Genomic DNA, 16390 nt, shown 5'->3' on the forward strand with positions numbered 1-16390 from the left:
AGAAACTTATGCAGATCCAGGAAATCCTCTGGATAACATAACTCAGTTTAGGCATGTTGTGGGTGGAGGTATGCAGACGCATTGATCTTTTAAGTCACTGGGTTTTGTGAAAAAGTTGTGCTATTTAGCAATTTTACGCAAAATGAAACTGCTCTTAATCACATGACACTAGGCCAACTGTTACAGGGGAATCTGTAGCCATTATATGCCAGGATATGATTGTAATAGAAAAATACTACATAAATTAAATTTGAATGTGATCCAGTTGTTGTTGTTTTTAGCCTTCAGTTAAAGATGGCAAAGTCTTCTTGTTAAATTTGTTAGAACACCTGTAACTTTGAATAAAATCATGTCTGAAATGCCTGGCTTTAGTTTTACAACTTTATCATCTGTTGTTATGATTTCTCTGGTGGGGTGGGGGAGGGGGATTTTGGAAGACATCTATGATGATTTCTACAAATCATAAGTAACTCCTCCCCATATCACATCATTAAATCATGTAGAATTACAAGAAACAACACACAGGACATGATGTCAGTTAAAAACTTTGATCATAGTCAGAAACACATAAAGAACATAGTCATAGTCACAGTTATAAGGATTCAGGGAGCTTCATTGCTGCTTGTGAGAGAAATCATATGATTGAGTTATATATTTTTTTAAATAATAATTTAAGGTTACAAAAGAACCCTCAAATTATTTAACTTCTTCAGTAAATGAGCCAATTAGTTAATATTGGTAAGGAAATTATTTAAAGACATTTACTCTTAAGCATCTGTAATTTGAGAACAGAAGGAGCAAAAACCATGATAAAAATGTATTTTAGTTACTTTCCAGTCTCACTTACTGATAAACTGGTGCATTAATTTGGATGAAAAAAGTGCACAAATTCTAAACACATGCATATGGCTGATTTATGAAAAACCTTCCCCTTACCACCTACAGGGCTTCTTAAGTCTAAGGACCAAAGTGTAGCTTATTTTACATGTAGCTTGGCTGAAATGTAATTGTTGACTATGCATTTTGGTGTGCTGGGGCTTCAGAGTCAGTGTTCAGGTTTTTACATCTGTGGGGGAGACTGTGCGCCGGCTGGGTCATGTAGCTTTCTGACGTGTTTCTTCAGGTCAAAGTTCCTGCAGAAGCCCTTGCCACAGGTTGGGCAGGTGAAGGGTTTCTTATCGTTGTGGGTGTGCATGTGGAAGGTGAGGTTGTACACCTGATGAAATGCCTTGCTGCAGATGGAGCACTTGAACTGCTTCTCGCCACTGTGTGTCAGCTTGTGGTTTTTGTAGTTTCCTGTGTTGAGGCAAAAGGGTGAAACTTAACAAGACATCAAGACATGGAATCTCCTTACAATTCCAAAGAATTTCCAAGAGTATATTTGCTCAGTGGTATCAGCATCACATAATCTGACTGTGAGGAAGTGAAATGGGACCAAAACAACAACAAAAAAAACCCACAAAAAACAAGCAATTATACTTTACAGTACAAAAGTTATTAAATTGGTAATTGATGGTTAAAATGGTTTTACTTTTTAAACTAATTAACATTACATTTAGGTTAAAATGAAATAATAATTAATAATGTTCATATATTGATTCATAATTTGTTTTTAATGATCCTCTACAGAAATTGGATCGATGGTTATGGTAAAAATTGCAACTTATTACATAAACTAATTGCATAAGTAAAAATAAATTATAACATACTGATGTAAATCAGTCACTCGTACACATATTTTAAGAATTTGTGCACTTTGTTCAATTATTAGTAAATATTATTATTGATGTTATTATTAGTATTTCAATTTTTATCACCGGCAGAAGGGAATAACTACTAACATTTTATCAATTATCAGGATACCTTTTATCAGTGATGAATACATTACTGTATGAGTCCATAGCATGTGGGAAAAAAGCCCAGCAAATATTTTTCCTTATAATATTTATTTTTAATTTATTTATTTATGTTGCTTATTTTGTTTTGTTTTGTTGTTCTGAGAATTAGAAATCATGCCACATATATGTGTTTTTCGTTTGTGAAAAATACAGTTTTACTCACATTAACAACTAAAATAAGGATCACATGTTCACATTTGAGAAGCAAAATCCATCCAGTATTTGGCATTATTGCTGAAACCCTACTGAATTCTGTGATATTTAAAATAACCAAAAAAGAAACATATGTTTTCCTCCTGTTAATATGAACCAGAGGAGTGTTTTCAGAGCAATTCATCACCACAATCACCGGCATTACCTTAATATTAAATAAAACCTGAAATAAAATACAAGTATTACCGCATTTCTAACAACATAAAAAAAGGAAAATGTACACTTAAAAAATGACTTTTTGCTCTCAGTGAACACAAAGCAACACTGAAAATAATAAAATACTGAACTGTAAAAAAAAATCAAAGGTTTCTTTATTTAAAGAATTAATCACTGGCTGGTATAAACTAAATGTATACAAATTAAGTAAATTTTATTTGACCATATTCCATTTAACATTTTACACAGTACCTATGTAACAACATTTTATTTAAATGAAAATCTAATTTACATGTACTCAAATTACTTAAAGCATTTAGTCGTAAAAGTTTTCTGTGTGTTTCATGAGGCGATGTATTGGATGTATTAGAGCTGATGTATTAGTAGATGTAAAGCAGTAGCAATACAACAGTTTGAAGGGAATACATCAGTACAGCACAGTAAAACTGTAAGCATGTAGACAAATATAATGTCACAACTAAGAATGTGCGTTTCTATAGAAGATTTTTCACCACTTCATAACAGCTCAGGATGAATCCAGGGAGCGATTCCTCTTCAGATTTAACTGTTTGTTTTAGCCGTCATAGCAGACTAACCTTTTCTAAAATTACAAGTCCGGCTAATTTCAAGAAAGTAAACTTTGGTAATTGTTATGAATACATAAATGCAACACAATCATCAACTACCACTCTAATGGGCTTTGGGCGACTGCTATGTGTCTGGCAGAGATGCCCCACATGGTTTGAAGGTTTGAAATAGCACCAAATATTTGGCCTTACAACATGTAACAGCTCTGCTACAGGCAGTTACAATGAAACATTTATGTTTCCATAACATATTTTAACAAAACAAACAAACAAAAAAGAAGAAAACAAAATAGTGCTGCTGGACAAGCATCTGTATTATTTTTGTGTCTGTTAAACTCGCATGTCTTGAATATGCTGAATTATGTTCGATTTACATTAATATATAATAATTATATATAATAAACAGTGTGGAGTCTGTAGCGAACTGTCTTCACGGGAACTTTAAACGGATTTAGCCTCAGACCCGCTGTATTTGTCCATCGCACCCACTTCTGTTACATATCATCACCTTTTGTTTTTGTTGTTTTTTCCCTCTTTATGCCAATGAATTTATCGTGTTTTCGCTCTGTGTTGTTTGACCTGTAAGTTCAGTCCAGCTGTATAGTGAGGATGTGGCTCTTCTCTCGGGATCTTTTGCTTTTTAGGATTTAACACCGCTCTAAAATGTAACGGATTCTTGGAATAAAATTTCTAATCAAGATGTTTTGGTTGATATATTAAATCTAATCCTTGAAAAAGGAGAAAAAACAAATAAGAAAATACTGATCCATTTTCTTTTTTTTTTACCGTCTCACCTTTTTGGTGAAATCCCTTCCCACAGAACTCGCACACGAATGGTTTGTATCCTGCATGGATGCGTGTGTGCGTGTTGAGGGTTGAACTCCTGTTAAAGGCTTTTCCGCACTGGTTACACTTGTGAGGCTTTTCCTGTAAAAAAAAATTACAGGGGGGAAATAAGTAACTCAGTGGAAAATGTGCCATAAATAAAAAATAGCACCAAAAAATACAAAATAATCTTGCAGAGATGCACAAGGACCTTATACTTTCACAGATAATGTATATAATGTGTAGAATCAAATTCATTAATATAACAGCGCATAAAGATGAATACTTTTTATGCTTAATTTATATTTTAAGCGAAACAAACATAATTAGCGCGTAATTAATTTCCTCTGTGAAAGTGACACCTCACAGGGGTAAATAAAACAGAAATCGATTTTTGAGTCTAAACCTGCAATCCGAACGCCACGCTGAAGCCACGCCCACCAAACGCATATTAAATCATATCAATCATCATGACTGAAAACAATCGAACTGGTAGTTACTTAAATAAATTAATGATCGTACTTCAGTGTGATTAAATCTCTGCGTACGATTCAGAGGTGAAACATATTAAAGAAAAATAAATCAATAAACAGAATAATAAAGAGTGACCGACTTTATCGCGACCTTTGGTTGACATTTAAACGGTAAATAAAACAGAGAATATAACATTTTAAAACTTACAGAGATCAGCGAAATGATAATCAAACATAACATTTAAAACCATCATTAAAAAACAAAACAAAAAACGTTAAAAAAAAAAACCCCGAGATGAATGACTGAACTCATCCTACCTGAGTGTGGATGATTTTGTGCCGGCACAGCGTGCTGGCCTGTCGGAATCCCTTCCCGCAAACTTTGCACACGAATGGTCGAGCGCCTGTGTGTACGGGCATGTGGCGGGTCAGGTTGTAGTGCGCGTTAAAGACCTGAACAGGAGGGGGGGGAAACCCGAGACAAAACAAATAAATAAACAAAAAGCAACACCTTGTCAACAAGAAAAATATAATCATTATTATTTTAATAATAATAATAAAATAATAAAATGTCAGCCGACTACATTGCTCAGTTAAAGGTTAATTATGTGGAAAAAAAGAAGAAGAATGGGTGCCTGTAATTATTAGATTAAGTCTAATTATGTGTAATCTGTTGGGGGGTAATTTATTGGACTTGGAATACACGGAATGGGTTCATTGTAACACAATAACAAATCTCTAAAGATGCGCAGCATGAGCCAAAATTTAAATTCCTAAACAACCCACCAAGTAGGCATTACGGTAATTTGGTCCTTTTAAAGTGAGTTTTAGAGAAATTATAAATGTTAAATTCGATAAATTCCATCTGTTATTTCAAATAACCACAGCAAACCTCCGTTTTTTCCTTTATTTATGTACTCTGCGCTTCCATTCCGGGACTCCGTTTATTAATTTTGCGAACTAAATGCCGGGTCTGCACACTCTAAAAATTCTATTCGACATATGTATGCATTTTTATTTTAATGCATACATATGTCGAATACTTTTTTAGTCAGAGTTATTTTTTTTAAGGTTGTTTAGATCGTATAGAGTGACCGAGTGTATCGGACACTATATTATTTATCTAACCCTAAACACATCCATTAAACAAAACTTAACCTTATGTAAAAGGATCGAGTATTTGTAAGTTAAACACTAATAACTAATCAAATCCAACATTTAACTTACACTAGATTACTTGTTTAAAATATCTTCAAAACCTCCGAATTTTTTCATAAAAAAAAAAAGAGGGTGAGAGATAACTAACATCAATTCTGAAAATAAATCCATTTTCAGTTTCCTTCTGTGGATAAAGAGTAAATAAATTCAATAATCCGCGCTGACGCTCACCTTACCGCAGACCTCACAGGTAAAAACTTTGGGCTTGCTACCGGGACAGGAGCCGCTGAGCCTGGCGCTTGCCGCTGCAGCTGTCGCGGAGCCCTTGAAAATCTTGTCACTCAGGATCTGGTCCCTCTGCTTTATGTAGTGAATCTGGTTCGGAGATAGATCCTTGAAGGCCTGCACGCCGGAACCCGCGTACCGCTCCGCGGCCTGTTGCATGCCGGTCTTGCTCTTCTCTGCCATGAAGGCTTTATGTCGGGCAGTGAACAGGTACGAGGCCATAGGGTGCAGGTTCACCAGGCCAGCCGGCGGTGGACACGCTCCGGAATCCCCGCTGCAATTCAGGTAGCAAACAGTGCCCATCGTGGGAAAAGAGGACTGGTTTACCACCCTGGGTCTGAAGAGTTTGTACTGCCCGGTGGTTTGGCTGACAGCAGTGTCTTCTTGTTGATTTTTATAGTTTAGCCCAAACCCCAAAAATTCTGCGGGAGCCGGGAGAGAAGACGCGTCTAAGTGGCCCGGATCCAGCCCTGTGATACTGAGCCGGTGTCCCGGCTCATAGCCGAGCGGTACCAGCGGGATCATGCAATGCAGCGAGGACGGATATGCTTCGGGTTTCCCCACTGGAGCGGACTGAAACCAGTTGGGGAGCGGTATTGACTTGGGCTCGGGTGTCCTGGCCATAATCCGGTCGATGGAGAAAGCGAGAGGCTTGCTGCTGCCGCCGGAGGTGAGCATTTCTGAGCCCGCAGGTTGGCTCCCTGAAGCCGTGGGGGAGCCAAGGATCCCTGCTGGGCGGCGGAGAGGACCGTCCATCACCTCCGCATCAACCGGGTTGCGACAACAACAACTAAAGCTGCTGGAAAGAAGATGAGATCGGCGCTGCTCCTCACCGGCACGCAGAAAAGGACATCATCCGCCAGGGATCCCCCAACCCCACCCCCACCAAAACACAGGCCCTGCTTTCCTGGTTGTTGACAACAATCAGGGCGCCCGAGGCTCGTTCGATATCGATGGGGCAAGAGCCGAGACCTTGCCGATCGTTACCGTCCAAGAAGGAGAGTGGAAAAGTAGATAATTTGCTCAATTCTCCTCTGTCGATTCTCTGCGTTTGTCGCCGCTGGAAGAGGAGGAGGAAAGTGTTCTTTACTTGGCAGGACTCCTGCTCAACTGAAAGGTACTTGGTGAATCCTAGGTCCCCTTGTGGTTTTACGTGACATCTTTTTTTTTTTTAAATCGTGATGAGCCAGACGCGCAGCGGCTGCAGGGTCAGGAACTGTCAGTGTTTTAGATCAGATTTGGACACGTCTTTGGCTCTCAAAACCCAGCCCTTTTACGCACGGTTCAAAGAAGACAGGGACATGTCATGTAGTTGAATTCAAAACAGAAAACAGATCGAGATATTGAGCAGAAAATGGATTTGATGTCATTGATGTCAGTCTGGATGGGTTTAGAAATCAACAACTTTAACTCAAAGCGCCCTTTTTTTTCTTTTACGCACCAGATTTTTAAATCTTAAAAAGCGGTTTGGAAAAAAGCGACTACTCGAGACAAAGAGATGGACAGAAATCTGCAGTGAAAATGCTCACTCTCCCCTATCGAGTCTTATCCTTTTTTCCAGTCACACGAATACAAGCAACTCTTTTATCCACAAAGCACAGAGCCGGTGGGCTGAAGCGCAAATTCCACAAGATGAATGAATGAAACCAATGGCGCACGAACCCACAACAATAGCTCCATCCTGTCAGTGATGGAGGCAGAGAGTGAATGGGCAGGTTCGGAGTGGACTGAGCTGAATTTGTCCTTCAAGGGTTTGAACAAAAGATGAAGAGAAATAAAAGTGACCGTCGAGGGCCCAGGGAGCGACAGCAGAAATTAGAGTGAACACAGTCACATCAGAAAAGAAAAGGTTAACAAGGTATTTGTGTTGGTTGACTATTAGTGTAGTACACGCATTTCTTTTTCTTCTTCAGTGTCTCTCAGTTGGCTTAATGTAATAATGTTTTGTTTTGAAGTCAAACTGTTTTAAATAATGAGGGAATTAGATGGAAGTTGAATGTTTGTGTGTTCTTGGACGATGGTTTTTAATGAGTCAGGGGTCACAGAGGCTCAACAAATCAAGTATTCGTTTACACGTAATAAAAGTGTGATAAAATAAATTATGCGCCCATTATTAAAGCAAGAGACATTGCAGTGTTAACGTGAGGCCACGTCTCTCCTCACTTATCTACTAAAGCCTTACAGCACCAGTTTTAATCTGTCCAGCCGAGTTTCGTTGCTTTTATGCCATAGAAGTATTAGACAACTTATCATTTTTAATTGAAGTTATAATAATAATAGTAGTAGTAGTACTATAAGCGTATAATGTTGGGTGTGCGTCACCCCCCCCCCCCCCCCCCACACACACACACACACACTAAATATTCTAAAAATATTTACACACACACACACACACACACACACACACACAGTTATACTTACATTAATTACTAAGATCTTCATATCTGAGCGTCAGGCCACGTCTCTTGTTATATACTGAAAGATCACAGCGGCAGTTTTACTCTATTTAGCCAAGTTTTCCTTTTTGCTTCTTTTTGCTAGAAACACCGCAAGACTTATTAATTATATTATAAGTCACGTTCTGAGAGTTATTATCATTTTTATTCCTATTTTTATTATCGTTTTCATTAAGCAACACGTTAAATCACTTCAAAATATTGTGATGTCTGTCAGCTAATTACATTTACGTCTAAATAATTAGCCATACTATTAATAGCAATATTAATAACAATTATTATAAATTGTTGTTGTTTCATTGATTTTTTTGCCCATAAAGGCTTCTTATGCCAGAGCCTCTAATAAACCACTGTCGTGTTAGCGCCGCATAGACGCTGCTTCTGTGTAAACTGACTTTTCACCACTTCATATTTTGAACTGAACTAATAAACAATACTTTTATAAATAATTATGAGTGTCATCATAAGGAGTAGGTTATTCTGCCAACCTACCCTGGATTTTCGCGGTGTTATTTTTTTCCCCTGTTAATTCAGTTCTTACATTTTGTTCATGAAATATTAATTTCTCTTAACTTTATTTCATACTGCGCAAATAAATGTATTTTTTAAAATAATAACTTTAGAACTTTAGAAGTAGAACTCCAAACCTGTTCTACTTGTTTTATTTTATTCTCCTCAAACAGTTACAGGAGAAAGTATTTGTCTTTACCAATTTCTGAACAGAATGCCAATAAAATGAAAGTCAAAGTCTTGCTGATTTAATGGTACTTCTTTTGATTAATCGGTGACAGATTTATTTTGAAAATATTTTACGATTTTTTTTTAATTTAATACAGTTCAAATGAGAACATAATATAAACAAGACCATGAATTTTGCTAAGAATTATCACGATATTAGTGACCTGGAGAATGTGTGTCCTATCGTCTGCTTGTCTTATTGATTTTTATGTGAGCGATAAATGTTTTGTGAGTTTTTAGTTGTTAGGCATTACTGAGGATTTTATTACAAAAAAGAAATTAATCCTTAGATTTTTAAAAAAACCCTTTCTGGTCTGTCTGGAAATGACTCAGATCTCCACCATGCTTGTTGCGTTAGTTACCTATTGAATAAAGATGCTACATATCCAACACTGTTTCTCAGATTTTAGATGATTTTCCCTGAAACTGAAAACAAACATTAAATTACACAAACACACACATACCTAACCATAACCTAATTGCAGCCCTGACACTAAAACCACATTTTGAGTCTCAAAAACGCCTTCAAACTTGTGGGGACCGGGATTTTGGTCCCCACGAGGGCTGTTTGTCCCCACAAGTATAGTAAATACCAATTTTTCGTCCCCACGAAGATGTTAATACCCGTCCCCACACACACACACACACACACACACACACACACACACACACACACACACACACAAGTCTAAACACCTTCACATTCGTTTTTTCTTTATTTTTACTACTTTCTACATTGTAGATACAAACCAAAGACATATCAAGATATATGGAATTATGTAGCAAAGAAAATATTGATAAATGACTCTAAATATGTCTGATATGTTAAATTCCTGAAAGTAGCCTCCCCCTGCTTTGTTGACAGCGCTAAAAACCCTTGGCCTTCGCTCAGCAAGCTTCATGATGTAGTCAGCTAAAATGGTTTCATTTCACAGGTGTGACTTGTCAGCGTTTATTTGTGGAATTTCTTGGCTTCTCAGTTGTGTTGTGTAAAAGTCAGGATGGTCCACAGCTGACAGCCCCATTTAACAACTGTTAGAATTTAGCTGAATGGTTCTTCCCATAATATAAGTAAAGAGAAATGAAAATCCAACATTACTTTAAGAACTGAAGATCAGTCAAAATTGCTGCAACTTTGAATGTGTCCCCAAGTGCAGTTGCAAAAACCATCAAGCGCTACAACGAAACTGGCTCATATGAGGACCGCCCCAGGAAAGGAAGGCCAAGAGTCACCTCTGCTGCTGAGGATAAATTCACCAGACTCAGAAATCGCAAGTCAACAGCACCTCAGATTAGAGCCCGGATAAATGCCACACAGAGTTCCAGGAGCAGACTCATCTCTACATCAACTGTTCAGAGGAGACTGCACGAATCAGGCCTTTATGGTCAAATAGCTGCTAAGAAACCACTACTAAGGAAAAGCAACAAGCAGAAGAGATTTGTTTGGGCCATTAGACCAGTGGAAATCTGTGCTTTGGTCTGATGAGTCCAAATTTGAGATCTTTGGTTCCCCGCCGTGTCTTTGCAAGAAAGGGTGCACGGATGGTCTTTATATGCATGGTCCCACTGTGAAGCGTGGACTTTCTAAAAGTACCATGGGAGGAAGAGCCTTCAGCTGTCAGGCTCCTTTCCTGTGTTCAAAGTTGGTACCATAAAATTTTTATGCAAATTGGAGATAGTCAAGCAGAAAATATTTAAAAAATTATTAGTTTTCTCAGTATTATATTTAACTGTCTTTGTTAGTTTTGGTACATTTAGAAGTAGACTCATGTGGTTAGAGATTTTCAGTTTCGTGCTACCCTTTTCTTCCCTTGTATCTTGTTGAATCACATTAGTTTCTGTGTTATTTTGCTAGTTGTTTTCTTTTTGCGTCTTGTAGTTTTACTTTCTTTGTTTCATCATCTGTGATTAGTTTTAGCTGTTCATGTTTCTGAGGCGTTTCCACTCCCAGTGTGTGTGTGTGTGTGTGTGTGTCCACAGTTATCCATGGGTTTCTGTAGATGGATTATTTTAGCTTTCCATCGTCTTATTCTACTCATGACTTACTTTAGTCATTTACATTCCAAGAGGTAAACTAAAGTTCAGAGGACATATGACCTTGTAATTAATCAACAGGGCAAAGCTTGTAATAGACACACTGGTTCATTGTGTGGATGTTACACTTTGCCTCTTTTATGTGCGAAATGCACACATGCAGAAGTTGCACACCAGAAGGGGGAGATAATATATTTGAGCAAAAATGTTGCTGACCAGGAAAGGTATGAAGTACATTCCAGGCTCCTTCTTAGGTAAGATTAAGCTAGATGGCAAATGAATTTACATGTAAATGTATTAGTAATGTCTCTCTAAATGCTTGTTTTCATTTTGGCTTGAAATAAAACATTGCCCACTGATGGAACTCAGCTTACTCTAACTTCTGCATGCACGTCCATTTCACACTCATGTGAGACAAAGCATGACATCCACAGCTTGTCTTTTACATGCTTTGCTGTGATGTTGGGTTAAATTTAAAAAAATAAAAAATAAAGATGAGCTGATTTGAAAAGGCTGGTAACAAAAATGATTTGCCTTTGAAGAATGAAAATATAACTCAATTTATTTCCCCAAGTGAAATACACCCTTCCCTCCTATAACAAATGTATCCAAAAGGCTTTAAACAACAGCCTAACTGGTGTTCCCCTGTCATCATCACAGTAAGTGATGCTAAACAAACCAGAATTCCACATGGATTTTAGCTGTTGCAGCCAAACACTCCAAGCTATTAATTGATTTATACTCAGTTTATCAGTCGTTAAGGCTACCATCAAGCGAGTAATAAGATGCCTTTTCAAAACAGAAGGTAACATTTGCCAGATATATACTGTCAGAATGTTTTGTCAGACTTCACCTTTACCAAGAACCAAAGGTTTTCAGTTTGTGTACAAGCTCTGCATTCAGTGCTGTGTGAAGATGTGTCTGGTTCCTCTTGAACGTCTCCAAAAATTTCACAAGATGAGCTATTCCATATTCCACACTCCACATTTGGAAGTCAACAGATGCATCAGGGGAGGCTGGGGCTCTCTGGCTGTCATGGAGTATTTGTTCCCTTTCACTTGTGGCTTTCATGACTCGTAGTTTGTCTGCATAGTCCAGAAATTTCACTATCACAACCCCAGGTGGCAGGAGACCATATCTCAACTTTAGCTCCACTACCAATTCTGCATGCTGATATAATCACCAAGTCCTCATGGAGCCACTTTTTGAAGAAAGTACACCAATCAGCACCTTGCCCTTCCTCCCAGAGAGAGAGCCCAACCAAATATTTGAACAGCAACTCCAGTTTTCCAAGTCATCCATTTTACATTGTAGTATATTTTATGGCAGTAGTTTAGTTTCTCAAAAACATTGATTTCACTTTTCTTAGTTCTGGTCATTTTGGTCACTATACCCAATAAGCACAAAGTGAACAAAATCATTGAAAATCTTGCAAATTTATTACAATTAAAAAACAAAACCTTTGTCATCTTGGCTGTGTGCTTAGGGTACGTTGGGTTCTTATTTCTCCACAAAGCAATACTGGAGCTCTGTCAAAGTCACCATTGGGATCCAACAGGTTCTTGGTCACCTCTCCGGCTTTCTACCCCAATCAGTCAGATCGGCCAGGTAGCCAGCTCTGGGAAGAATTCCTGGTTCTTCTTTTTCCATTTATGGATGATGGAGGCCACTGTATTCATTGGGACCTTCAATGTTCCAGAAAGTTTTTCTCTACCCCTTCCCAGAACAATTCAGTCTCAGAGGTCTACAGACTTGGACTTCATGCAACTTTATATCCTGTCAGATATGAAAATTATGCACTTTCGACTTTGCACTGCAGAGTTCCCACATGACACACCTCACTTCTGTTTAAAACTCAAAATTGTTTCTCATTTACCCCTTTATTCTTTAATATTTTGTGTTCCATAACGAGTCATATGAATTGTTATCTGGAAAATCCTTCAATTTTCCATTAATTTTTTTTATCCCTTATATAATCCTTCAAAATCAATAGGACAAAAAAAGCCACATTCCCCCAAAAATGCTGTATTTCTCCAATTTAAATAACTCTTTTAAAACTACTTCAGTCTGAACAATAAATATTAAATGTTAATTACGTTTTTGCATTTTAACCCTTTAAAGACCAGTATGCTTAAAAAGCTACACTACAACAAAATGATTTTGATAAAATACATTTAAGGAGTACATGATTATCCATGCAGTTTTATTTTTTCAACAGTGTCAAATTTATTATTATTTTTTTTTTACAAAAACTGACACTCAAGGACCTAGCAGAAAAATGCCACCTTCCCACAAAGATTTTCCACTTTAAATATATCAAATATTAATTATAGCTTTTGGATTTGAACCCTTTAAAGAAGAGGGACTCCAGCTGAGGTGGGGCAGAGGCTGCAAATGGACAGGCTGTGGTTTTTGCATGTAAGGTTCACACATGGTGCTGCCAGCTCTTCTCTTTCCATCTGTGCAAAAGTCACACTGCCCTTACATTTGCTGACGAGAGGGGATTGCAGTGGCACGCTGCAGACTTGAATTGATTAGATTTTTTTGACCTGTAAACATTGTCCAAAATGAGCGTCCCTATGCAAGCCTGCCCTCCATGTGTGTCAACATAAGCTGCTGAGTGTTTCCCATGCAGGTTTGTCATGGCCACAGTTTGAGTGTCATCCATCAGCAATAGTGCACAAATTGTGTCATGGTGTGTAGGTTCTGGGATCCAACCTCTGGCTGCTGGGATGTAGCAGTCTTTCTGTCTTTAACTATTTTAAGCCAATTTAAAGAACTGACAAAACAATTATAAAAGAAAATAAAAATCCATATATTCTGGCAAATATTAGCTATATTCACTCAGTACAGCCGAAATAGCATGAAAATAAAAAAAAGGAATTAAACAAATCGTCCCCAGGAGTCTAAGGTTATTCACAGTTACAGGTTTTACATGTTATCTTACATTTTACGTGTCAATTCAGTCTATTTTTATATATATATTTTGATATTTCATGCATTTAAAAATAACTGGAAAATTTAGCAAAACTTAACAGAAATATACCAGCTTTATTACTTAAGAACTTACAAAACAAACAAGATGGAAACCAGGAACAATTAATCAAATACACAAATCATTGAGGGAAAAAAATGTAAGGGAGGACAAAACAACTAGGACTCAACTGCACACAAGAAAATTTGGGAGGCAACAGCTGGGCAAAACAAGACAGGTGAACAGAATAACTAACGAGAAAAGGGGAAGCAAAACTTCACACAACACGCACAAGACAAGGAACTATCAAAATAAGATTAAGACGTGAACTTCACACAGTGACAGAGATAAACATGGAGACATGACTAACACTATCATACTGAAAGGACTACACCGTGTTCCAAATTATTATGCAAATAATATGTTTCTCTGATTTTCCTAAATAGTCGATTCAAATGGCAGTCGGCATAATATTCGAGTCATCAACCGTTAGAGTATAATTCAAATGTTACTGAACAAACCTCCCAATGAAAACAGTATGTTTTCAAAAATAAAAAACTTAAAATGCACTGTTCCAAATTATTACGAACACAAAACATTTTATAGGTTATAGAGAATTGAAAATGGCCATTTGTCGAATTTGCAGCATTAGTAGATCAATTTTAGTGAAATCAAAAGCCATTTCAATCAAAAGCATCTTAACAGGTCAAGTTACATATTAACATAGGAACCCTTTATTGATAGCAGTTTCACAATTCTTGCATCCATGGAACTTGTGAGTTTTTGGAAAGTTTCTGCTTGAATGTCTTTGCAGGATGTCAGAATATCCTCCCAGAGCTGCTGTCTGGATGTGAACTGCCTCCCACCCTCATATTTTTTTGTTTGAGGATGCTCCAAAGGTTCTTAAGAGCATTGAAGTCAGGGAAGAATGGGGAACACACCATGAGTTCCTCTCCTTTTATGCTGATAGCAGCCAATGATGCACAGGTATTCCTTGCAGCATGACATTTGACACTGTCTTGCATGTAGGTGATTTTGTTGCAGAAGGCACAGTTCTTCTCTTTCTACCATGGAAGAAAGTGGTCAGTCAGAAACTCCACATACTTTGCAGAGGTCCTTTTGACACCTTCAGGGACCCTAAAGGAGCCGACCAGCTCTCTCTCTGTGATTCCGGCTCAAAAAATGACTCCACCCCCTCTTTGCTGACGATGCAGCTTTGTTGGGACATGGTGGCTGTCCACCAACCATCCACCACTGCATCCATCTTGACCATCCAGGGTTGCACGGCACTCATCAGTTAACAAGAATGTTTGAAAATTAGTCTTCATGTAGTTCTGGGCCCACTGCAGCTGTTTCTGCTTGTGAGCATTAGTTAGGGGTGGTTTATGCACAACTGCAAGTCTCTGGAGGATCCTACACCTTGATGTTTGCAGGGCTCCAGAGGCACCAGCAGATTCAAATATGTGTTTGCTGCTTTGTAATGGCCTTTTAGCAGCTGCTCTTAATCTGAAGTATTTGTCTGGCAGAAACCTTCCTCATTGTGCCTTTATCTGCATGAACCCGTGTGTGCTCTGACTCAGCCACAAATCTCTTAACATTATGGTGATCATGCTTAAATTTTTGTGAAATATCTAAGGTTTTCATTATGTGTCCAAGGCATTCAACTATTTCATGCAACAGCAGAGAGATCCTTTTTCCTTCCTATATTGCTTGAAAATGGTGGTCTGCTTAATAATGTGGAACATCCTTCTTTAGTGGTTTTTCCTTTAATTGAGCTCACCCGTCAAACTCATGATCACAGGTCTCCGAGATTAATTCAGTGATCCACAAATCCCTGAGACACAATTCCATCCATGAGTTTAATTGAAAAACAACTTATTTAATCTTTATGACACTTAAACACAATTTGCATAATAATTTGGAACTCTGTGTAGATACAGAGATGAAGAGCTATGATATAAGTTAGGTCTCAACATCCAAAAGAGCAAATCATGAGCTCACAGTAAAAACTCGAAATATCTTAAAATTCAAACCGCTGGGTAAAAGACCCAGGACTAGGACCGACACAAACATGATCAGAGGGTTAAATTAACTGGCAGATTATTGCAAACATTTGATCTGAAGAATACACTGAAATCAGTATGTAGCAGAGCTTCTGACATAAACTTTAAACATTGAAGCTTGGCTCTTGAAGGATGACTACAAATCACATTTTAAATTGCACAACATAATTTATAAGCATTTAAGCATGGAAATTATTATGTATGATATTGTTTTGTTTTTTAAACAGGAATTGGCTCACTGGTGTGGCAAGGACAATGGAAAGCTACGTTAAATATACAGTTGGAATTTGCTAAAATTCACAGCTGCCCACATGCACAACCCAAATGCCTTTTGGAGAAAGGTTTATGGCCAGACGAAACAAATAGAGCTATTTGGCCACAATGATATGAACGATAACAGGTATACTTGGAGGAGTAACTGTGAGGCTTTCAAAATTAAATATACTGTATTAACTGTCAAGCATGCTCTGGGGCTAAAGAGTATGATGGCATTGAAGCATGCCATTATTCTGGGGCTATTCTGCAGCCAG

At 37.8% G+C, this 16390-nt stretch overlaps 1 protein-coding gene across 1 annotated transcript; it reads right to left on the reverse strand.

Annotated features, from left to right (window-relative positions):
* Nucleotides 1-1060: 1060 nt before the first annotated feature.
* Nucleotides 1061-6351, reverse strand: fezf1 (FEZ family zinc finger 1). Its single transcript, XM_085357838.1, has 4 exons — nt 5542-6351; nt 4471-4605; nt 3649-3781; nt 1061-1296 (listed from the first exon to the last, which is right to left on the reverse strand). Exons 1-4 carry the CDS (start codon nt 6349-6351, stop codon nt 1061-1063), a joined length of 1314 nt encoding a protein of 437 aa, XP_085213964.1.
* Between the last annotated feature and the right edge of the window lie 10039 nt (nt 6352-16390).

This window comes from Diplotaxodon limnothrissa, linkage group LG7 (assembly GCF_057381915.1).
Source record: "Diplotaxodon limnothrissa isolate DT_005_m linkage group LG7, D_limnothrissa_male_GT1.1, whole genome shotgun sequence".
Taxonomy (NCBI): domain Eukaryota; kingdom Metazoa; phylum Chordata; class Actinopteri; order Cichliformes; family Cichlidae; genus Diplotaxodon; species Diplotaxodon limnothrissa.

Excerpts from the sequence above, each read along its gene's own strand:
- fezf1 (XM_085357838.1), bottom strand. The coding sequence starts at position 6,351 with ATGGACGGTCCTCTCCGCCGCCCAGCAGGGATCCTTGGCTCCCCCACG. Across the intron at positions 3,782-4,470 it reads ACAAAATCATCCACACTCAG|GAAAAGCCTCACAAGTGTAA; the intron begins GTAGGATGAGTT and ends TTTTTTTTACAG. Across the intron at positions 1,297-3,648 it reads GAAGGGATTTCACCAAAAAG|GAAACTACAAAAACCACAAG; the intron begins GTGAGACGGTAA and ends GCCTCAACACAG.